At 35.4% G+C, this 26,366-nt stretch overlaps 1 protein-coding gene across 3 annotated transcripts in view; it reads left to right on the forward strand.

Moving 5' to 3' along the window:
• thsd7bb (thrombospondin, type I, domain containing 7Bb) overlaps positions 1–26,366 on the forward strand; it is a 190,388-nt gene that overhangs the window by 66,140 nt on the left and 97,882 nt on the right. For all 3 annotated transcript variants that reach the window (XM_087273923.1, XM_087273925.1, XM_087273924.1), the window contains one exon: positions 20,472–20,624. In XM_087273923.1, the coding sequence (XP_087130049.1) occupies positions 20,498–20,624 (127 nt within the window). In that variant the 5' untranslated portion in view covers positions 20,472–20,497. The remainder of the gene's footprint in view (positions 1–20,471; positions 20,625–26,366) is intronic.

Raw genomic sequence — 26,366 nt, forward strand, 5'->3', positions numbered from 1 at the left:
GTGTTTTGCTTTGCTTTTTGTGTTTTATTGTTTTGTTTCGCTGTGTTTTGTTTTGTGTTTTGCTTTTTTTTGCAGTGCATTAAGTTTTGCTTTGCTTTTCCGTTTTGTTTTGTTTTTTGCTTTTCTTTGCATTTTGTTTTGTTTCATTTTATTTTTTGATTTACTTTGCAGTTTTGTTTTGTTGTATTTTGTTGTGCTGTGTTTTTGTTTTGTTGTTTTGTTTGGTTATTTTTTGTTGTGCTGTGTTTTTATTTGTTGTTTCTTTTTTGTGTTGTGTTGTGTTGTTTTGTTGTCTTTTGTGTTGTTTGTTGCATTTTGTTTTTTGATTTGCTTTGCATTTTTTGTTTTGCTTTGCTTTGCTTTGTTTTTTGTAGTGTATTGTTTTTTGATTTGCTTATAATTTTTTTATTTTGTTTTATTTTGCTTTGTTTTGTATTTTCTTTTGTTGTGTTTTGCTTTGTATTTTTCTTTGTGTTTACTTTAGTTGTGTTTTGCTTTGCACTGTTTTTTGCTTTGTTTATTTGTGTTTTGTTTTGCTTTGCTTTGTTTTTTTGTTTAGTGTTTTTTCTTTGTTTTTTGTTGTTGTTTTGCTTTGCTTTGTTGTTTTGTAGTGTTTTTTTATTTGCTTTGCTTTGTTTTCCTTTGTTGTTTTGTTTCGCTTTGCTTTGTTTTCTCTTGTTGTGTTTTGCTTTTTGTGCTTTTGTTTTTGTGTTTTTGTGTGTTTTTATTTTGTTTGTTGTTTTGCTTTGCTTTGCTTTGCTTTATTTTTATTTTTCTTTTGCATTGAATTTTGTTTTGCTTCGATTTACACTTTTGTTTTGCTTTGCTTTGTTTTTCTTTTTTTGTTTCTGTTTATTTAAAATTTGTGTTTTTACAATCTAAAAATAAAATTGGCTTTTTATTTATATTAACTCATGTCTTTCAACTGACAAAATCATAAAAATTACGAACGATATATAAAAAAATGTACTCAAAATATTTTTCATGTAGGAATCCCTTATTTTATTTATATGAAAGAATCTTTTCTATATTCTTTTTATTTTAGTTTCACCTGACAAAATCATAACAATTTAGATGCATCTAATATTTTATAAATTTCTTCAATTATTTCCCTTTATTAGATAAATCCAGCTGTGTGCGTATGTTTGTGTATATGTATGTATAATTTATTTATTTCTATATTTTGTATTTATTTTATTTTGTTTATATATTTTTGTTTGTACATATTTTATTTATTTATTTATTTTTATTATTGAATTTCCCAAAATCCTAGCCACCCTACATACATCCTTGTAATCCTGTTCCTGTCAGTACGATCAGAAGGAGCGCTTCCCGATCCATCAGTTCTAACTCACAAGTCTAATCTTCCATAAGCCTGCAGCGTTCACAGATAAAACAAGAAAGCTTTATAAAAACAAGGTTAAAGTGTCTGCACTTGTCAGAGCGTTTCTCTGTGTTGTTTCAAATGAGAGTCGAGACAGTCAGTGACTTCAGCTCTCAAAGATCCTGAGCCCAGTCTTCAGGCCTCGCGGCAAAGAATCACAATGGGACCAAGAAGAACAGATGAAAGAAAAGACAATCAAAGACTACTCCAAAACATGTGGAGTTTTGCTTTAAGTGGATCACTTTGAAAGCCACTACCGCTCTGTTTTTAATGCAGAAGCTCTCATTAGCGCTGCACACATGAAAACAAAAGTATTTCAATCTGTCTGAAAATTAGCTCAAAGACTAATAGAGTCTCTCTTGTTCTCTGTAGTTCTGCTGGAAGTCTTTACTGTTTGTCAGATCTTGAGTTATTCAATGACTGATGCTCTTTTATATATATGTTTTTTTATATTTTTTATTCATGTTTAGTTGTTGAATTACTGATGCTCAGCATTTTATAATTATTTTATTCTATTTATTGGGTTTTATTTTATTTATCTTGGTGAGATATTGAATGGCTGATGTGTAACATTTTATCATTTTGATATTCATTTATTTTGTAATTTTAATGATTTATTTATTTATTAATTAATTTATTTATTTTTATTTATTTATTTATTCGTTCATTTATTTATTTATTTATTTGAAAGGAGTTATGGAATGATTGATGCTCTACATTTTATCATTTTTGTTATTCAGTTTTTTTTATTATTGTTTTTATTTAATTTATTTATTATTATTATTAATAATAATTATTTATTTATTCGTATATTTTTTATAAATTTATTTGGGAGAGTTTTTAAATGATTGGTGCTAAAAAAGTTTTACTTTTTGTTTTTTAGATTTTATTTAAGTTATTTTTTCAATGATCAACAGCACTCAGGATTTGTTTGTTTGTTTGTGTGAGCTATTACTGACTGCTCAACATTTTATTAATTTTTTGCTATTTTTTTAATGTACATTTTTGAACATTTTATTTATTTGCTAATGGAATGTTGAGCCTGTTAAATAATTCCACAAACAGTTTGTTGAGTAATTTGATGACTGATGCTCAACATTTATTTTATTTGATTTTAATAGTTTTTTATTTTGTTTAGTTGTTAAATTACTGATATTAGGATTTTAAACCTGTTATTGTATTGATTGCTTTTTTTAAATCTATTTATTAAAATAACATTTGATCATTTTGATATTCTGATTTTGTGATTTTAGATGGCTTATGGCAATAACGGCAATAATGACTTACAGAAATTTAGGTTTTATTCATTTATTTAGTTAGTTATTGAAAGATTGATGCTCAACATTTAATCAGTTTAGGTATTCAGATTTCTTCCTATTACTGAATTCAACGACTGACACAGACAGAAATCTGGATTATTTATAACCCAAGTATGGGTTTATTTATTTATTTATTTATCTATTTATTTTTTTATTTATTTGTTTGGGAGTGTTATTGTCTGTTTGATGCTCAACATTTTATTATTTTTGTTATTCAGATATTTTTTTCTGTTATTTATTTCATCTACTAACAGAAATCTGGATTATTTATAACCCAAATATTTATTTATTTATTTATTTATTTATTTATTTATTTATTTATTTATTTATTTATTTGGGAAAGTTATTGAATGATTGATGTTCAATTTTATCAGTTGTTGTTATTCAGATTTTATATATATAAAAAAGTTTTGCAAACAAAAAAATAAAGTATTGAGCAAAAAAAATAAAAATAAATAAATAAATAAATAAAAATCTACAGCAAGATAAATAAAGCCATAAATGCTAAAGTTCCCTTGACGCCTCCTTGTCAAATCAGGGCCACAAAGTGAAACACGCATGAAGTGCAAAGTGAAAACAGCATCGCAAACTCACGGTTGACTAAAAACCAAATAAAAATGAGCATTGCAATTGACTGGACTGGGGTTTTTAATGCTAAAAAAATGTTTTGCAAATATATAAAGTTTTTTTTATTATTATTGAGAATATATGGATTTTTATTTGCGTTTTTTTTTTTTTTTTTGCAAATTTCATTTTTATTTTTTAAAACTTAATTCCCTTTGCAGTTGTTTATTTTTGTTAGCATAATTGTTTATTTCTCAAAAAAAATGCTATTCGGTTTTTAGAGATTTTCTTTTTTTTTTTTTTTTGCTCAATACTTTATTTATTTATTTTTTGCAAAACTTACTTTTATTTTGAAAGTATGCATGGCCCTAGATTGACTCCACAAACCTTTTAATCAATTTTGTTATTTAAAAGTTTTTGATTTAAATGACTGACAGCATTTCAGATTTTATTTATTTATTTATTTATTTATTTATTTATTTATTTATTTATTTATTTGTGTGATGCTCAGCATTTTATAATTTTTGTTATTCTAAATTTTAAGTTATTGATCTGACAACATAATTGATTATATTTATTTGATAACTGTTTGTCGAGTTGTTTAACAGGCGCAACATTGCTTTTTTACATTTATTTTGTTGCTCTGATGCATAACATTAATTGATTTGATTTCATATATATTTTAAAATATAGTACTTATTTTGTTGAGTTATTGGATGACTGACACTCAACAAGGTCTTTCGATTTCATCTGTTATCTGTCAGAAGATTCTGTTTATGTCAAGACCTTATTTTTATTAAGGAAAGGAACACTACTAGAATGATTACAAACAGATTATTTTAGCCCCACCAAAACCTGAATCCACCAAAGATGATTGAATTTGATTACTGAACACTTGTCAATGCAAATTTTACTGCACTGAATCTTAAAATTCAATTTGAAAGCCTTTGCACAAACCCATAATGGCACTTTCTCCATTTTTCATACACTTTACCAATTAAAGCTCTGCACCTCATGCTATTTAAGTCTCCAGTCACCGAGGAAAATGACCAGAGCAGATGTTCAATCCAGAAGCTGCTCTCGGCTCTCATTTGAACCCTATAGAAACTACATTTTTATTGATTCTTTCATTTCCACTCGGCTTTATAAGTGTACGTGTGAGCGTGTCCTGCTGAGCCAGAGTGTGTGTTTTTTTGTCCATCTACAGCTGGCGTATGCGATGCTGGTTTGCTCAGCAGGCTCTGTGTCCTAATTGAACTGTAATTGACTGAGTAGCAGGAAGGTCAGTTTGTCGGCGAGCGCTGCGTACAGTCTGTTACCTGATCCGTTCTGTAATGACTCATGCCTCGGCCTCAGGGAGATGCTTTTTACAAGATACAACTGGAAATTGATGCGCATATATTTCCGAGCGTTCGCACATAAGCGCATATCAAGTAGAGAAAACAGAAGCAATGTGCAACATGTGGATTGACGTTGATACTAAGGCAGTTATCTGATGTAGTGGACGCTACTGTTGATTCTCAGGTGTCTGTGTCGAACATAGTAGTTGAGGTCAGCGGGGAGTTTAGTGTCCTCACTACATGAGATGAGCAGAGGTAAAAGTGGTTTGTTGGGTCGTAATCATAGGTTATCATTGGACAAGTTTCATATACCGTAGCACTGTTTTATAACAACATCTCTTTTATCAAACATAGAGCTCCTCTTACTACAATGGCAAGATAATGATTTAAACCAAATTTGGTTTTCTGAGGTAAAAAAAAAACAACTTGTTTGGACACCCAAGTGAGTGTATACATAATTTAATAATTATGGATTGAAATAATTATGTTGATTAGGCAAGTCATTGGACAACAGTGGTTTGTATGTATAAAACAGTTCTGTTTGGTTCTCGATTCTGATTGGCTGATAGCAGTGTGAAATTCTGCAACTCCTTCAGCCTTCTCACCCTTCTGTATTACTCGATCCACATTGACAGCAGATCAACAGTGCCACAGTGACAACAGATCAATAAACTCACAAAAGTTAGACAAATATTGCAGCTGTTGGACAACATAATGTACTTTTGAGGCTTTTTTTTAGGCAAGAATATAGTTGTTTAGATTGCAACTATGCAGTTTATTTATAATGATAGTGCCTATTTTAAATATACAGTGCCATCCACAAGATGGCAACAGAAACCGCATAGAGGAGGAAAAACTCATCTGATCAAATCATTATAAAACTGGGAAGTCACTTTATAAGTTGATCTCTTTTATATGTTGTATATTGCTGTATTATATACCATAGTAATTGTAGTGTATTAAGTGTAAAATGGGACTCACAAATCAGTATTCTATGTATTTTGTGTTGGCTACTCTTTGTATAACCCTGAGTTAGTTATACTGGCCATCTGTTTCTAATGAGTCTCTTGTTTTTGTTACTGCAGACTAGTTCAGTAAAAAAAAAAAGAAAGAAGAAATGCCCGCACGTGTTTAGTGTTTTCCTTATCGCAAACACAACAGCAATCTGGTAGTGTTTGCTTTGCTTCGGCTTTTTCGGGATTAATTATTGTGATCTCCCGATTGCAACAGTGAACTACTGGGAAAGCTTTGTAGACTGATGGCATTTCATGCCGTTCAGCCTTATAATCTTAATGTCAACAAAAACACCTGTTTTGTCATCACTTTAGACATGATGCAGAAGAATCATTCAAATACTAGCTCTAAAGTGACTTTGGTGAATTAGTAACAGCTGTGACATCAGCTGCAGATGTGAATGAATGGCAAGAGAAAGTAGTTCCTCTTACAAAAGGATTTTAGACTCCCCATTGGATTTTTCTTTTTTATATACATGATTATGCCGTCGAACTGTTGTATAAACACAATATCACACTCGTAGCAGTGTGATGTGACCAAGGCACTCGACCTGTAATACATTTATTTATTTTGCTTAAAACAATAAACAAGAGAAACCATATTGCATTTCTTTTGAAAATGATAAATGATTTTTTTCTAACCCAGCTGGAAAATATATATCTTTTTTATTTTTAAGTTTAACTCACACAATGCCTTAATTTGAATACATTTAAATTAGGGCCTGCAGCCTTGTGCCAACACTTGCCTGCCACCAGTGCCAATATAAACCATAACACACTGCTATATTATGTATTGCTCATATGCTAACCACTGAGCCAACAAGTAACATAAAAACATTTGTTACCATGACTCCTTCTCATCTATTATATATATATATATATATATATATATATATATATATATATATATATATATATATATATATATATATATATATATATATATATTAGGGCTGGGGAAATCTGACATTGTGATATTTTGTTTTTCTACAATATATATTGCAATATGAATACAAATTTACAAATTCACCACATTTGTAAAGAAATCAGGTATAGAAATTGAATAAACAAATGTAAAATATCACAGTATAGTCTTCATAGTATATATAATTCCATGAAATGTTTTTATTAAATGTATAAATGGGACAATTCCTTGTGCCTAAATGCCTTAAACTCTCTTATCATGCTCATACTGTCACATGACACATTTAAATGATCAACTTTTGCTCCATTATTTATGGTAAGTCTTCAATGACTCCACAAATCACATGTTCTGAACTGCGGTATCTGGTTAACTATAATCCCAATTCAACATTGCAGGTCCAGCGATGTGACTTGTAAATGCACATATTGCAATATCAATGCCAAAACAATATATTTCACCTGCCCTTTTTTAGCCTACCATTTTTTTACATAAAGTTTCATTTATATAAGTTTGAAATCAATTGTGTTTTAATCAATAATATCTATATTTTTATAATTAATATCAATTATATATATTAAATATGTATTTTCAATATATAATTAGATATTATATATATTAGATCAATTATAAAATATTTTGCTTTTGGACTATAAAGACCTTTTATAATGTTTCATTTTCTAATTATTTACAAATCCTGTTTTTTTTTTTAATAAAAAAAGTAATTTAAATTTAAATAATGACAAAATGTTTAAGCAGCAAATCAGTGTATTCAAATCATTAAGCACAGAGTGACCCTTAATAGTATGTCATAATGTTTGTTTTTATTGTACTTTTCCTAAACTAAATCAAAGATAACATTCATTTTATTATTATTTTTATTTGCTTGTTTATTTTACAGGGACAAAACACTTGACATTGTTATACAAAGATAACCGATGTTGTGTACATAGGGCATATAGCATAAAGCTAATTTACAGCCCTCGTTCCTGGTTAGGCTTTACATTAAAAAAATATTAATAAAACAAAAAAAAAAAAACAGTCAAGAATAAAACAAAATACAGCAAACATGTACAATATTTACAGAGCCATAAACATAAGATGCAAGTCCATATGGATAAAGAGAAATGTACATGAACACTGTACAAAGCAAAAAGAGGAAAATTGTGCTGCCATAAATTTTTAGTTGAATCTAATTCACTTAGTCAAAAACTTGCATCAATCAGACTGAGTAAAATAAGACTTTGTAACCTAAATTCAGTTACATGTGTAACTTCATTCATTAATTTTCCTTCGGCTTAGACCCATATTTATCAGGGGTTGCCACAGCGGAATGAACCGCCAACTATTCCACCATATGTTTTACATAGCAGATGCCCTTCCAGCTGCAACCCAATACTGTGAAACACCTACACACTCTCACATTCACACACACACACACATTCATAAATACGCCAAGTTTAACTTATACGGCATGTCTTTGGACTGTGAGGAAACCCGGACACGCAAACACAGGGTGAACATGCAAACTCCACACAGAAATGCCAACTGGCTCAGCCGGGACTCAAACCTGTGACCTTCTTGCTTTGAGGCGACAGTGCTAACCATAAACATAAAAACATTTGTTACCATGACTTTTTGTCATCTATTTTTTATTTTTTTGCCAGCGCACAAACACAGCACCTTTAAAAACATAGTATCTACTTTGGAGTTTTTGCTCCAAACTAAAACCCAGCATCATTTGCCATGTGCTTCCGTCTCTTTCTTTTCACCCTGCAAATTCAATACGCAGTCAATATGTTTGCACTGTATAAAGAGCGTTGTTAAATGCCAGCCGATCGCCACTTGAAAGCGCAGCCCTGTTTGAAGTCTCTCGCTCTTCATCAATGTAACCTGTGCGTTTGCATGTTAATTATCCTGATAGAGAAAATAAGATCTCCGATTCATGAAGACAACATCTGCAAGAGCAGCCGCTGTAATAACGCTAGATTAGCTCAGTTTGTCCTCCGGGTTAATTACTACAATGCTGCTGAAGTAAAGGTTAAACAAAGGTGAGTCATGTTGGCATTTAAACTTGGAGATGCGAGTCTCTCCACACCTGAAGCGTGAAAACTCCAGTCAACTCTGAAGCTCAGGCGTGGGTGACGATATGAAGGAAGGGTGAATTTCAACACGCGAGTTAAATGTTTTAAACGAGAAGGCTTTCTGAGGCTGGCATTATGAAAATGTCATTGCACTTCTAGTGGGTGAAAAGTGATTTCCAGGGGTGAAACGTCCTGCAAACATGACTGAAAATTGCTATGGAAATTAATGTGCATGTTATTGCTATATGATTAAAGCTGCAAAATGCCTTTTAAATGCATTTATATTGAAATGGCTTGGATTTGACCTCTTTTGTTTGAAAGGAGGTGTTTGGGGGATTTAGATCATTATATGCATTATTGATGATCATTGAATTACACAGCATGCATTACAATTACATTAATTACAATGCAGTTATTTACATTTAGTCATTTAGCAGACACATTTGTCCAAAGTCACTTAAAATTCTGGAGGCATTCAGAGATTCAATAAGAAGAGGCAATACACAAGTTGCACTAGTTATAAGCTGCGTCCCAAATGGCACACTATAAACTATGCACTCATGCACTATGTACTTATGCACTTACACACTCAACAGAATAGTAGCTAGCTGCGTCCCAAATGGCACACTATACACTATGCACTCATGCACTTTGTACTTATGCACTTACACACTCAACAGGATAGTATATGTATGTAGTGTCGTCCCAAATGGCACACTAATGTTTTTTTACTAAGCGGAAATTCAAACCGTTTCCCTGATGACGTTTGACGGTTGCCAAATAAGTGAAATAAAAGACCAAATTATCAAATAATACCTGCCGTGAGTATTGCTGCATTCACCATCGGAGAGCGCTGTAATCACTCTCATAGGAGAATTTTGCTTTCACCATCCAAAATAAATAAAGTTATTCAACATGTGTGTCCGATAGCTCCGCCCCCTCCGCTACGTAAGCAAACCTGCGGTCGTTAAGTGCGTGAAGTGTCCATCATTCCACACTTCATTTTAGCGGCTAAATGAGTGCATCCTCCGAGTAATTAAAGTGCACTGATTATTTTTAGAGTTTTCAGTGTAAACGCACTACATAAACTATTTATACTACAAAATGGCATAGAATAGTGCATAAGTATGTGATTTGGGACGCAGCTATAGAGAGGAACTGTTTGTGCTCAGAGAATTTAGCTTTAGAGTAAGGAGGGGGGAGTTTTTTTTTTTGAGAGAGAGAGAGAGAGACAGAAGAGTATTTCGACAATTGGTTTGTCAAGCCCACTCATCTGTGTGAAGCATACTTTATAAATGCAGTTTTCTTCAAAAATTCATAATGTTTTTAATTAAACTTCTGCTATTTTGTTTTGTAATTTCCAACATGTTAATTGATATATATAAATATATATATATATATATATATATATATATATATATATATATATATATATATATATATATATATATATATATATATTTATTAAATAACTCATTACTTCAACTTAAATGGAGTAAATTCAGAGTATATAGATTAGTTTTTTAACTCAAATGGTTTGTTGCAATCGGTTTTCTTAAACGATTTGAGTTGCCTTAACCTTTTGGGTTTTACAGTACTCAGTTGGTTTGAGTTCTCATCATTTATTGAGTTTTAGTGTGCTCAAATTGCTTCCTTTACTCAAATGGATTAAGTTCACAGTACTCATTTGAATTAGCTTTTGAACTTAAATGGTTTGTTGCAAACGGTTTCCTCAAATGGTTTGAGTTACCTTAACTTTTTGGGTTTTACAGTGCATTTTATAAAATTACATTCGTTTTTTTATTATCATTTTACATGCGTCAACACAAAGTGAAAATACTGTAAAATATCCACTTTGTTCTTTGTGTGCGAGCAGGCGCAGACATTTGGTTCTTTTTGGCTTGAGACTTCCGGTGTCATTCACTTTCATTCTTTTTTAGACGTTAAAAACAGCTTGTTATTCTGCTGGATGTTGCAGAACAACTGATATTTTTGTAGAGTGAGTAGTTTGACTGTTTCCTAACATTTATTATTCCTAATCATTTCTCCCAAAGGCAACTAAATCGAAAGTTCTAAAACAATCAAAAAAGGAGCACACTTACGCATTGAAGAAAAGGGTCAATATTGAATTTTAAAAAAGAGACAAATTTAAAGATAATTAATACTGTTAGCTAAAAATAAAAACAATGAAAATATAATTTAATGGAAATAAAGTAAATAAAAAAGCTATACCTGAAAAATGTTCATTTCAGATAATGCTAATAAATATATTAAATATAATATAATATTCATTCATTCATTTAATTTTCCTTCGGCTTAGTCCATTTATTCATCAGGGGTTGCCACAGCAAAATGAACCGCCAACTTATCCAGCATGTTTTACACAGTGGATGCCCGGAACATCTGGAGGAAACCCACACCAACACTGGGAGAACATGCAAACTCCACACAGAAATGCCAACTGACCCAGCCGGGACTCGAACCAGCGAACCTAGGCTTTGGGCGACAGTGCTAACCCCTAACCCTCCTTGTAGCCCACAAAGTCATAATACTGTAAAACATATCATTGAAATTAAAAATGAAACAAATTTAAAAGCAATTCTTGGTCGTGATTAATATTGTTAACTAAAACTAAAAAATCAAATACAAATGCAAAAAAATGCTATCTAAAGAATGAGTATATAAAAAACTTTAATTAAACGTTTAATTTCAGCTAAAGAAAACACTAAATATTGTATTTCAGCTAAAACTAAAAGTTTTTATAATCACCAGAATAAAACAAATTGAATAAACATTGTATTAACATATACAAAACAAACAGAAAGGCAAAAAGACACAACAAAATTAGAAATGTTTGCTAAAATAAAATGAAAACCGAAATTTTTCATTTTTCATTCATTTTCTTGTCGGCTTAGTCCCTTTTTAATCCGGGGTCGCCACAGCGGAATGAACCGCCAACTTATCCAGCAAGTTTTTACGCAGCGGATGCCCTTCCAGTCGCAACCCATCTCTGGGAAACATCCACACACACATTCACACACACACTCATACACTACAGACAATTTAGCCTATACCCGATTCACCTGTACCGCATGTCTTTGGACTGTGGGGGAAACCGGAGCACCTGGAGGAAACCCACGCGAAGGCAGGGAGAACATGCAAACTCCTCACAGAAACGGCAACTGAGCCGAGGTTCGAACCAGCGACCTTCTTGCTGTGAGGCGATAGCAGAAAACAGAAATTATTTAAATTTAAATCAAAACTGTTTATAAAGGCCAATAGGTGATGATAAGTGATGCTAAAATAACCCTGATCTGGGTTTCCACACAAAATTATTAAGCAGCATAACAATTTTCAACAATGACGATGAGAATAATAGGAAATGCTTCTTAGATGGCAAATCACCAAATCATTAAAAACATAAATACTTTTGTTAAACATGGAAAGTTTCAGTTTGTCAAAAACAAATCTGATTTAAATAAATGCAGTTCTCACACACTTTCCATTATTCATCTATTCATTTTCCTTCGGCTTTTTTCCTTATTTATCAGGGGTCACCACAGCAGAATGAAACACCAGCTATTCCAGCATATGTTTTACACAGCGCATAGTATTCCAGCCGCAACCCAGTACTGGGAAATACCCATACACACTTTCAAATTTACCCACACTAGTCACACCACAGGATCTGCAATGTTAGGTTACTTGAGAATGTGGCGTTGTTGCAGTTTAACCATAATAGTGAAGGTTTGACATTTGCACAAGGCCTGACAGAGTTCAAAGAATTCAGAAACAAGAAATTTTACTCGTTGTAACTTTAATACAGAATAATTTGTATTGAATTATTTATACTTCAAAGACTTCTGTTGGTGTTTTTTCACTTTTGAGCACAATCACCTCACAGCAAGAAGGTCACTGGTTCGAGCCCCAGCTGGGTCAGTTGGCATTTCTGTGTGGAGTTTGCATGTTCTCCCAGTGAATAGTGATACAGATGAATTGCATAAGCTAAATTGGCTGTAGTGTATCTGTGTGAATGCAGGAGTGTATAGGTGTTTCCCAGTGTTGGGTTGCCATTGCAAGGGCATCCGCTGGGTAAAACATGTGCTGGATTAGTTGGTGGTTCATTCCACTGAGGGGACCCCAGAGTTATTAAGTGACTAAACTGAAAAGAAAATAAATGAATGTTTCATATTAGAATCCATTCTAAAGGACCGTTTGATTTTAAGAGGTGACACGTCCTACAAACCAATTGCCATTGAAATGAATGTGCTTGTTATTGCTACAATTAAAGCTGCAAAAAAAGTCTAACTGCCTGCATTTAATATATGAAAACTCTGAAACAGCCTTCCTAGAATAGAGCTCTTATATCAGGAAGGGTCTGTGTGTTTCCTGTGGGCTTAATGACGCCTGTGTGCTGGAGATTAAGACAGATTTGTTCATTATTCTTCTCTTCACACCCTCTCGACCCTCAAAACAGAGCTGAAGATTTCTAGGTCTAATGAAAAAGATGCGCTCATTTTAATCAGCCAAACAAACTATTTAATTAAACTTTTGGGTGAATACTTGAGCCCCGCAATTCCTCAAATCAGTCCGCCCTTCTTGAGAAATGAGAGTTTTAATCAGGCAGTCATTTGTAGATCTCAATTTCTGCTTTGTGTGTGTGTGTTTGTGTGTGTGTGTGTGTGTGTTTGTGTGTGTGTGTGTGTGTGTGTGTGTGTGTGTGTGTGTGTGTGTGTGTGTGTGTGTACTGTCTTTTGGTGTTTTACAAGGACAGTTTTATATTTTATGTATAATGACATGGTTATGACCTAGTTGTACTCTATCAAGGTGGTTTATGAGGACATCCCTGATGTCTTTGTAATTCAAAATGCTTTAAAAAAATCATACATAAAAGGGTGTTTGAGACTCAATATTTGCGATCGTGTCTGGCTGCAGACTTGCACATGAAAGACTTGTACTGCCAGACACTTCTCAAAATTTCCAATGGTTTTCTGTGAGGGTTGGGTTTCAGTATAGGGGTGGGGGAGGGCCACATAATCAGTTGTTTTTCAGATATTCATTTATTCATTCGTTCATTCCACTGTGATAACCCCTGATAAATAGGGGAGTAAGCTGATAGAAATTAATAAATGTGTCAGACTCCCGTCTTTGTGTCATGTGATCTTCCCCATGTGCTGTGCTCCATTGCCTTGTGTGTATCACGTGATTCCTTTATTCTGTTTGCCGCCATTTCTTGATCTTCATAAGTTCCACCTGTGTCTTACCCCTGTTTGTAATAAGTACCATCATTCATTTTCCTTTTGGCTTAGTTCCTTTATTAATCTTGGGTCGCCACAGCGGAATGAAATGACAACTTATCCAGCTAGTTTTTAAGCAGCGGATGCCCTTCCAGCCGCAACTCATCACTGGGAAACATTTATACACACTCATTCAGACACATACACTACGGCCAATTTAGCCTACCCAATTCACCTGTACCTCATGTCTTTGGACTGGTGGGGGAAACCGGAGCCCCTGGAGGAAACCCACTCAAACGTGGGGGGAACATGCAAACTCCACACTCCAACTGACCCAGCCGAGGCTCGGACCAGCTACCTTCTTGCTGTGAGGTGACAGCACTACCTACTGCACCACCGCGTCACCCATTGTCTGATATTGCTTTGTCAAGATCCTATGTTTCCTGCATGTCCATGTTCCAGTGTTTGTAGTAAGTGTTTTGTCAATAAATTTGCGTTTAGTTTGAGAATTCCCTAGTCTTCATCATCCATTGTCAAAGAGCGAACGTGGCAAAATACCGGACTCAAAAATAGAAAGTTAGCGGCGTTTGTTTTCCCCCATTTTTCTATATATAGTCTTTTTGCCCCAGTGTTTTCTTTTCCCTCGCCCTCATGTATCCCATGGACTCCATCTACACCCCCAAATTCCTCCTCCTCATGTTAAAGTAGGTGGAAAGCAGTTTCGAGGACCATACAAGACAGTACTCATTTCTAGCTAATAACTCCAGCTGGCTGGACGACGTGCTCTGCGGGTTTTACAACTCCAACCTGAACACCGCTTGCAGAGCACTGTTGTCCGAAGTTGTCCTTGAGGCAATTTTGTCGCTTCACTGTCTGTGCTGAGGAAGACCTCATCAGTGCCACTCCAGACCCAGTGACCAGCCAATAACCAGCCATCAGCAGGGAGCGCTTACCAAAGCCCACCGCAGATGGAGAGCCACCTGCGGTGTGTGAGCCTTCGCCATGATGAGCGGAACAACACCGAGCAGGAAGAGGTCAACAGCCCGTATGACCAGATGATTGAGCCGGCAACATCGCTGAATGTGGGATACCTGGTAGACAACGAGGGATTGAGTGAGAGTGCTGCCCACCTACTCACCACTAAGGGTGAGCTGTCACTGGACCAGAATATGCTGCTCATCGACTTCTAGAGCAAAGTCAAGCCCCTACCGATGTTTCCAGACAACAAATGTTTAATTCCTAGTTCCAATGAGCTGTTCCCAGACAGCCTCCCAGGGTCATGTGCAGCATCCCACTGAAACCACCCTCTTCACCTTCGCTGATGTCATCGGCTACAGCCATGCAGTCAACTCCACCGCTGCTGCAGTCAGCCAGTCCACCAGCTCAGCCCACCAGCTTCAGCAGGCTCCCTCGTCTCTCTGGCTCCGCCTTGGTCAGTCATCGCCCTGCCTCTGCCTCTGGACTCCACTCCTCTGGCTGCAACTTGTCCCTCCATCCTGCTAATACGTTGAGCTCCTCCTTCCCTTGAGCTACACCTTGATCCTCTGTCACTCTGGCTCCGTCGCGGGCTTCCGGCTTCCTGTGTCGTCGTTTTGGTCGGGTGAGCCCTTTGCTCAACCTCGACCCTCCCGGACCTCGATATAACCTTCACCCTACGGGTCTCCATCTCTTCCATTGGCTCCACCTCCGCAGTCGGCCCCCTAGAGTCAGCGGCCACTCCTCCTCCAAGGCTCATCCCTCCATCAAATCAACCCTGGGTCGTCCTCCTGGCTGTGTCCAGGGTCCTGTTTCTCCTGTTCCAGCTACCTTTATGGCTCCTCCCTCCTAAGGCTCCACCCTGGCCCCCTCCTTTCCATAATTGTTTTTCTTGTCTTTTGCATTGAAGGTGCGAGGGAGCATCAGACTTCTGTGTTTGTGTCATGTGACCTTCCCCATGTGCTGTGCTCCATTGCCTTGTTTGTATCGCCCCCCATTTCGTGATGTTTATGGGTTCCACCTGTGTCTCACCCCTGTTTGTAATTAGTTGCATCATGCCATGTGTATTTATGTCCCTGTGTTTAGTTAGTCCATTGTCCAGTATTGCTTTGTCAAGATCCCATATTTCCTGCGTGTCCATGTTCCAGTGTTTGAGTGAGTATTTTGTAAAAAAAATTTTGGTTAGTTTGAGAATTCCAGAGTCTCCACTGTCCGAATGTTTATTCAGCCGGCACAAAACAATAAAAGCTCACATGTTCTGTTTTCAACTAAAAACGGACAACCAAAATGACATATCAAGTAATAAAACTGTATTTTTTTTTAGATGATACACACACCTTTTTCCCCACACTTAATTCAAAATGCTCAAATTTGCTAAAAAATAGTCAGACATTTTGCAATCAAATGTAAAAGTACTTATCTAAAGTCCTCCACAGTTTCACACAACAGAAAGTGCTTATGTGTGATTATCCACGGTCCTAATTCACTTCCAGCCGCAGATCCAGATGTCTTTCATCACCTGGATGCTGGTTTGAATATCCCCGCATTCAAGTTTCAGCACAATCAATCAAAGCAAGTGTGAAATACAGGATCTGCCAGGGAAGAAGCAGCAGAAGAAAACCTCCCTGAAGACACGGAACACATTTACACGAAAGCTAAACGTGTGAAATCCTTCCCCAGTATCTCTTTTTTTTTTTTTGGTCTGCTTTTCTTCTTCTGTCTCTGCGGCTCACATAAACACCTTGCTGAAGGGGGGAAATATCCATGCAGTCTCTTGAGGGGAATTCATTGGCGCTAGTTAGAGCTGACTGGATGAAGCGTGCGCTTCATTCGAGGACAACATTTAAAGAGATGAACAGGACACTCTGTGATTTTCGCCGTGGCTGATTCCACTCAGCTAAATTACGGCATGTCAAATCCGTTACTCAGGGGAGAAAGAAACGCTTGAGGAGAAGAGAGAAGAGTCAGTAGGTGATAAAAAAGCAGGAGCGGTGAAGACAAAACACTGACTGGATAGAGGTTTTTTTGTTAAAACAACTGAATGATAAGAGATGATAAGATTTAAAGAGGCACTTGCTAATTGTGGATCTTAGCTGGAACATAAGGGAAACAGTAGCTAATTAACCCTCTTTATGAAGGATGAGAGAGGACATCAGTCAAACTGCTCTGAATAGGCGTAAATACAAGTGTTTCCTTCGGTTTGGATTTGCACTGAAAATTTGAGTTTGCTGCTTGTTCAAAATACTTATTTAAATGATTTGAAACCATACAAGATTTTTTGGAGGACAACATAAATGTTTTATGTCCAATCTACTTAAATTTTATGCAGTGGATGCCCTTCCAGCTGCAACCCATCATTGGGAAACATCTATCCACACACACATACACAAAGGAGAATTTACCTTACCCAATTCACCTATACCACATATCTTTAGACTTGTGGGGGAAACCGGAGCACCTGCAGGAAACCCACGCAAACATGGGGAGAACATGCAAACTCCACACACAAATGCCAACTGACCCCGCCGAAGCTCAAACCAGCGACCTTCTTGCTGTGAGACATTCGTGCTACCCACTGCACCACCGTGACGACCAAAGTAAAATGTATTTATTAAAATAATTATAAAATGTTTTATTATTATTATTATTATTATTATTATTATTATTATTATTATTGATATTATTATTATACTGTATTATTATTATTGATATTATTATTATTATTATTATTATTATTATTATTATTATTATTATTATATAACAACGTTTCATAAAATTCCACTAAACTGGGATTTTACCAATGGTTCGCTATCCTCTGTAATCATCTATACAGCAACTTCACAACTTCTCACTCGATTTCCCCTGATGTTCCTGTAAGATAATTCCTCCTGCATCTTCACATCTGTCTCTTCCCTTTCCTATAATCCCCACAACACTCTGATTTCCTTCCAGAAAATGTAAATCAACCACTATTCCGCGGAACTAAATAACACTGACTGGATATGTATTAACCGTTTGCTTTTTGCTATTGAGTTTGAAAGGCTTGTCACAGCTGAAGTCAGTTTTGAGATCCAGTTCTGCAGTTATCTTTGCATTCGCTCCTCACTTCATCGAGAGACTGTAGATTGACGCAGAGCATTAAACATGTCTGTTAGCGCTGACCGCAGACTGGAGAGTAATTACAAAGCTAATCAGTTTCGACAGCCCTCCATTCACTCCTGGCTCTCACACATGTGCACAGACTGCAGTGTATCTGCGCTCACACACATATATTATACACATACACACACATATGTATGGCTATCCTTTTGGGGACTTCTCACACAGATATAATGATTTTTCAAAATTCTTAATTCTTAATTAATGTGACTTATGAGACGTTTTCCTCATGTTGACCAGATAAAATGTCCACACAAGATAAAAAGTGACTAAGCTATCTTTTTGGGGACTTTTCATACACAATATGATTTTTATATTGATCAGACTGTATATTTTAAAAATGTCCCCATAAGGTCAAATTTTACTGGTGTTCCTATACTTGTGGGGACATTTGATCATACACAAATCCACAAACACATGGTGCATTTTCTTCATTCTGAGTGATTTGTTTTCTTTATGGGGACCAAAATAATGTCCTCGAAAGGTCAAAAATGACTGGTATTCCTATACTTATGGGGACATTTACTTTCACACACACACACACACAGACACATATGCCACATTTTAGTATTTTCAAAATTCACGGCACATTTTCGGCATTCTTCATTATGTGTGATTGAACTGTTTTCCTTATGGGGACCAAAGAATGTCCCCACAAGGTCAAAATTGACTGGTATTCCTATACTTGTGAGGACATTTGGTAACACACAAATGCACAAACACATGTCACATTTGGGCATTTTTAACATTTTTCATTCTGTGGGATTTGTGAGCTGTTTTCTTCATGGGGTCCAAAATAATGTCCCCACAAGGTCAAACATTACTGGTATTCCCATACTTATGGGGACATTTGGTCACACACACACACACACCACATTTTAGTATTTAAAAAAAAATTATTATGTGTTTGAGCTGTTTTCCTAATGGGGACCTAAAATGTCTCCACAAAGTCAGAATTTACTGGTATTCCTATTCTGGTGGGGGGTTTTGTTCACTCACACACACAAACACACATACACACACACACACACCACATTTTAGCCTTTTATAAATTCTTTATTTTGTGTAATTAATGAGCCATTTTCCTCATTGGGACCATAAAAAGTCCACATAAGGTCAAAATTTACTTCTATTCCTGGGACATTTGGCCACACACAAACATACACACACAGTACATTTTAGCATTTTCAAAATTCTTCATTCTGAGTGATTTGTGAGCTGTTTTGCTTCTGCATGGGGACCAAACAAATGTCCCCACAAAGTCAAGATTTACTGGTATTTCTATACTTGTGGGGATATTTTGGTCACAAACATATGCATGCATACACACACACACACACACACACACACACACACACACACACACACACACACACACACACACACACAACAACAACAACAACAACAACAACAACAACACATTTTAGCATTTTCAAATGCTTCAATTTTTCGTTATATGTAATTGAGCCATTTTTTTCATAGGGACAAAAAAAGTCCCCACAAAGACCGCATTTACTGGTCTTTTTATACTTGAGGGGACTTTTGGTCACACACACATGCCTCATTTTAAAATTGTTTAAATTCTTCATTCTGTGTGATTTGTGAGCTGTTTTGCTCATGGGGTCCAAAATATGTACCCACAAAGTAAAAATTAACTGATATTCCTTTACTTGTGGGGACATTTGGTGACACAAATGCACACACACACACGCCACATTTTAGCTTTTTTAAAAATTATTCACTTTGTGTGATTGAGCCATTTTCCTCATGGGGACCAAAAAATGTCCACACAATGTCAAATTTTTCTAGGATTGCTATATATGTGAGGACATTTGGTTACAGACATGTACACACAGACACCATATTTTAACATAATCAAAATGATTAATTCTGTGTGATTTATGAGCTGTTTTTTTTCTCATGGTGACCAGAAAAGTTCAAGCAATGTCAAAATTTATTGATGCTCTTAGACGTGTGGGGGGTTTGTTCACACACATACTCCACTTTTCAGTGTTTTCAGTATTCTTCATTTTGTGTGATTTGTGAGCAGTCCTTCTCATGGAGACCAAAAATAACTAAATTCCCTACAAAGTCAAAAATGACCAGTATTCCTATACTTGTGGGGACATTTGGTATACTTGTAACAACTTGAAGAAATACAAGGTATACACGCACATAGACACACTTTGAGCATGTAGGTTTACAGGAACTCTTCATAGGTAATGTACTTTATATTACACACATGAACAAAATAAGAATAAACAAAAAGCTAAATTTACTGTTTTTTTTTTTCTTTTTTTTTTTTTTCATGTTACGTTACTGGTAGTAACTGCTGCCGATATGTTACTGACATTTGATCTCTTGTACATTAAGTGGTCACAATTGCAAGTATATCATTGGTTTACTTAATGAATTATATACATACAGTAGTAGATATTTTAACTGACCAGCTCTTGTATGTATTTCTGTTTCAGGTTTGATTCCAACAGGCTGACCAAAGATGGCATTTCTGAAAGAGGAGATTACCTTTGTCTTCTCCCTGTGGGCTTCCCTCCTTTATGTAGCACTAATGTCTCTTTCCCTGGGAGCAGAGGCACCTAAAAGAAGCCAGTTCATGTGGAAAACAGGTCAGATGCCAGTGTGTTTTACTTTAGGGTTTTTCTTGGATGGTTTTTCTTATACTGGCTGAATTGTGAGATTGTGTTTACCGTATTTACTTGTTTCTTGTTTTCTACTTGATTCGCTATGTATGTTTTTTTTATTTCAGTCAAAGGAAATTGCAGATTTGCAGTAAATATGATACAGAGAAATATCAGTTGCAGTTTTTGTATCATGGACACCATAGGGAGAAAATAATAAATATAATATACATGTAGGTGTTTGGAATGTAATGCAAAAATACTTTGCACTGAAATATACAGAAGATACCATTATGATACAAGATTATTAAATGGTGGCCTTTAGTCATCTTTGGATTGAAAAATAGTGTGATTCATACTACTTTTTATAAGACGGTTTTTAGCCATTTTTAAGTTGATGGAGCAGAGTAGGGATTTATTTATAATTTTGGATTGAAATTATTTGCGTTTTTAGTGCCTTTTGGGATTGAAAAATATTACACAAGACACTGTATTGTGTTTTTTTGTGTTTATACTGCACAACAGTGCTTTAATGGCCATTTTTGGACTGTATATAGTGTAAAAAATGGATTTTATGATAATTTTTAGATGAAAATATTGCAGTCAAGAGATGAACGGATCAATTCTTTTTCCGGCTCTAAACGCATATGATTGGCTCGTGATGAACGAGTGACTCAGACCCGATAGAGGACTCGAGAGGTAAGCGGATCAATACTTTTTCCGGCTCTAAACGCATATAATTGGCTCGTGATGAACGAGTGACTCAGACCCGATAGAGGACTCGAGAGGTGAGCGGATCAATTCTTTTTCTGGCTCTAAACGCATATGATTGGCTCGTGATGAACGAGTGACTCAGACCCGATAGAGGACTCGAGAGGTGAGCGGATCAATTCTTTTTCTGGCTCTAAACGCATATGATTGGCTCGTGATGAACGAGTGACTCAGACCCGATAGAGGACTCGAGAGGTGAGCGAATCAGTTCTTTTTCCGACCCTAAACGCATATGATTGGCTTCTGCCAATGTGATGAAGACTTGAAATTAACGATACTACCTGCACAAACGTGCGCATGCGCGGATGAGCGAATCGGTCCCTGAGAGGACTCGTAGTTTCCGAGTCATATTGAAGATTCGTTCAAAACGAACAAATCGTTCTTGAACGACCCATCACTATTGCACATGATGCAATTTATGTGCTTTTTCAGGTCAATTTTGGATTTAAATTGTGTGCAAAATGTACTTTTTTTTTTAATTAGTATATAGTGCACTGTATGGGTTTAATGGTCATTTTTGGCTTGAAATATAGTGTGCAGGATACCTTTATCAGCTTTTAGTTCCTTTTGGATTGAAATATAGTGCACAACATTCCCTTGTATCATTTATAAGTCATTTTCATTTATCCATAGTAATTCTTGTATTGAAATATAGTATAGTATAGTATAGTATAACATTTCAATACAATATAGTGTGCAGGATACTTTTCTGAGCTTTTTAATCACTTTTGCATTTAAATATAGTACAGAAGATACTTGTATTGGGCTTTTTTTGTGTATTATTGTGCACAGTATGGCTTTAATGGTCAATTTGGATTGAATTATAGTGGACAACATACCCTTATATGACTTTTATGATAAATTTTAGATGGAAAATTGCACACAAGGGCAGTTTTAGATTGGAATACAGTGCAAAATAGACTATTAGAGAACAGTAAGGCTTTAATGGTCACACTTGGATTGAAACAGAGCAGAAGAACTGTCCATGTATACGGCTTTTTTGTGTGTAAGGCACAATAAAGCTTTAATGGTTATTTTTGGATTCTTTATGGACTTTATGATTGTTTTTAGACAAAAAAATTGCACACAAGACACGTTTATGTGCTTATTTGGTCAAATTTGGATTGTAATACAGTGCAAACGATACTTTTATGTGCTATTTTTGTCATGTTTGGATTGAAAAGCACTGCAAAATATACTTTAAAGGAGCTTTTTTTGACACTTTTTAATCAGTTCACATGGAGCATTTCTCAAGTCATTTTTGGATTGAACATGTAAACAAATATTTCTATGTTTTTCGTTTCTGGTGACAGAATTATCATCTTTGTATGATTTGATTTGCTCTTTTAATAGTGTGTGGAGCAAATAGTGGAGTGTGTGTGTGTGGAGCAAAATATTTCACACAGGCACAAGCACAATAAGAATTTCAGGGTTTTCAGAAATGCCAAGTTAGTGAAATCCATCCACAGTTTGAGCAACAGAATTCTGACACATTTCTACTCGTTTCTCTGTGGCCAGATCCAGTTGGAGAAGTCCTACATTAGAATTGCGTAATCCGATGTGTGAATGACGGTGTTTGGTCTGTCAAGAGGCAAGGTAGTGCACATTTCTGTTCTGCATTGGATTGAGGAGAACACAAGAGGAGAGTAAGTAAAAAAGAATAAGTGGTCCAGGCTGGATATTGATCCTTGTTGTCACAGATTTGGGATCAGCAGGCATGTATGCAGTGCACTTCAGAAAACTGTGAGACCATCTGCCTGTGTTATCTGTGAAGTCTGATCAATCTTATATCCAGCTGGAGTTGCTCATGTCGCCATGGCAACAATTGTTAAGTGTGAGATTGACAGCTCGCAGAAGAACAGAAGATTATTACTTGGCCTGTTAATGCCGTCCGGTGCATTCAAACTACTGCGAGCTTACATTTTCAAGATGCCGCAATTAAGCACTTCTTCAGAACTTGTAACAAAACATCCAACATTTGGCTGTGAAGACCTCAGGCAGCTGCCGTTGCCTCAATAAATAAACATGGCTGGATTTAGAGAGGAGTTTGGGTGGTCTGGCTGTCATGCCTGACCTTGGGGGAATACACTTAAGATATTAAGTTTTGTTTTATGAATAATGTATTCAAATTAAGGCAATGCGTGAGTAAAACTTAAAAATTAAAAATATGTTTTCCAGCTGGGCTAGAAAAATGCATTTATTTCTAAAGGATTGAAATTTTTTGTTTATTATTTTAAGCAATAAATAAATATGTTACAGGCCAAAAAATACAGACTAAGTGCCTTAGTGTCCCACTAGGGACGATCTACAGCCATATTACACTGCTACGAGTGTGATGTTGAGTTCATACAATGGCATACTTTTGTGTGTATAAAAAAATAAAATCAAACGCGGAGAGTCTAAAAATCCCTTTATATGTGGAACTACTTTTTTTCCACCATTCATACACATCTGCAGCTGACGTCAGAACAGCAAAAACCAATGAACGATTCTCTTGCGTAATGTCTAAAATGATGGGAAAATGGGTGATTTTGCTCACATTTTAAGATTATAAGGCTGAACAGCATGAAATGTTATCAGTCTAGAGACATCCCTCTGTTGAAATCGAGATATCACATTAATTAACCCTGAAAAAGCAAAAGCAAAGCAAACACTACCAGAAACACTAGTAGTGTTTCTCTTTTGTACAACATACAAAAGAGAAAGAATGATATAGAAAGTCACTTGTCCATTTTATGATGATTTAATCAGTTGTAGTTATAAATTACACTGAGTTTTTCTCCTCTAAGGGCTTATTATGTGGTTTCTGTTGCCATCTTGTAGCGGAACGTCAACCGTCATTGCTCTGCTCAGTATGACAGGATAATGGCCCCCAACGCGCTGTATCTCTGAAAGATTGACCCCAAAATACCAACTGTACTGTATTGTTTGTTTAGGGGACAAAAAAAGAAAGATATATTTCACTTTTAAATAATAATAATAATAATAATAATAATAATAATAATAATAATAAAACTATATTTTCCTATATAATTAAACATTTTTATTTATAATATAAATAAATATAAGACCCCAATATTTTTATTTTCTTGTATTTTGGGGGAAAAAGCATCCACTGTCAATCAAACTCTGAGCGAAATGTCAGTTTCACCGATGTTGAACCATCAGTGTATCACTCCATGACTTGACCAAGACATTTCTCATTAGTCAGCTTAAAGAATAATAACCAATCAAATACGTTTATGTTGAGCTTATGACAAAAATATAATGTTTTAACAAAAATAAAAAATAAAAACTTCAGTTATTACAATGTTCAATGTGGTGTTGACAATTAAAGTGCAGGGCAAAGTCAAAAAATCATAGGCTGGCATTATGCAATTGCATTATGGACCCTTTTCACAAGACTGTTATTAACGTTTAATGCTCATTACAATATTAGATCCTTAAGAGATTTTAATTTGATTTTTTTTTAAAAACAACGTATGAGCATTTATAAGCATTTATGAATGCATTACGAATTACTGCTAATGTGAGGTGTTTGTAATGCCTTGTCTATGGGGCTGAGCGTAAATATGCACTATACTCCCCTCTTGCATCAGTCTCACTTTTTTTTTCCTTTTTCTGAAAGTCTTAATAGCACAAACATGCTGTTTGTCTTTAATTATTTAAGCAAATAGTATTAAAAAAATTATTTGTTGTACTCTCCCATTCACTATGCTCTAAGTTTACCCTGCTATGATGACTTCTGCTGCTGAGAAACTCGGAAATTTGAAAAGGGTCTATTGGTAGAGCTGCGCAATATATAGTTTTAGCAAAGATATTGCAATGTGTGCATACACAAAAGTCACATCGTAAGATATGCAATGTTGAGTATTCATTTTAGATTACCAGGAGCTACAGAATTGTATTTAATTACTGTATTTGTACAGAATTTATACGATTTATGAAAAGAAACAAAATAAATTTTTAAACATTTCAAAACAAAAACAAGATCATTTTACTTAATAATTACTCTTAATATTGATTTATTTCTTCTGAAGGTAAAACAAAATACCTTTTACTTGCTTTTTTTATATATATTTGGTAAAAACAAATATAAAACGGGTAAAAAAAAGCATTTTTTGCATTCGTTATTGTTACATTTCTGTAGCTGAATACTGTTAGACTCAACAGTAAACCGTCATATAGTGCTATTCATTCTAATTTCATTCATTCATTCATTTTCTTTTCGGCTTAGTCCTTTTAACAATCCGGGATCACCACAGAGGAATGAACCGCCAACTTATCCAGCACATGTTTCATGCAGCGGATTCCCTTTTAGGTGCAACCCATCACTGGGAAACATCCATACACTCTCATTCACACACATACCGTACACTACAGACAAATTAGCTTACCCAATTCACCTATAGTGCATGTCTTTGGTCTGTGGGGAAAACCAGAGCACCCGGAGGAAACCCACACCAACATGGGGAGAACATGCAAACTCCACACAAAAATGCCAACTGACCCAGCCAGTACTTGAACCAGCTACCTTCTTGCTATGAGGTGATTGTGCTACCCACAATCGCAATATTTATCGCAAACAAATGAATATTTCGCAATATCACATTTGTCCTATATCCTGCAGCCCTAATTATTGGTCCACATGGATCAGTTATGGTAGTTTATTATTAAAAGTTACTGATGAAACGACTCACACCATGACAGAGTAATACTCTAGTGCTGATGAAAGCAGCGGTGTAAATGCTTCATGCATGGGAGAAGCAGAGGTGATGTGAGGATGAAGAAGTTTGTCTGCAGTGTGGTGTGAAGTGCTGGTCAGTTCTCAGCGGCTCCGAGCGAGTTTCCTCACGTACTGCATGTGGATCGAAGAGCGGCTCTGCAGGGCCACAGGGGTGATGATTCCAGGAATGTAAAATCGATACCGGTATCATCCTGAAGGAGTGAGTCCACTTT

Source organism: Danio rerio, chromosome 11 (assembly GCF_052040795.2).
Source record: "Danio rerio strain M-AB ecotype USA chromosome 11, GRCz13ab, whole genome shotgun sequence".
NCBI lineage: Eukaryota > Metazoa > Chordata > Actinopteri > Cypriniformes > Danionidae > Danio > Danio rerio.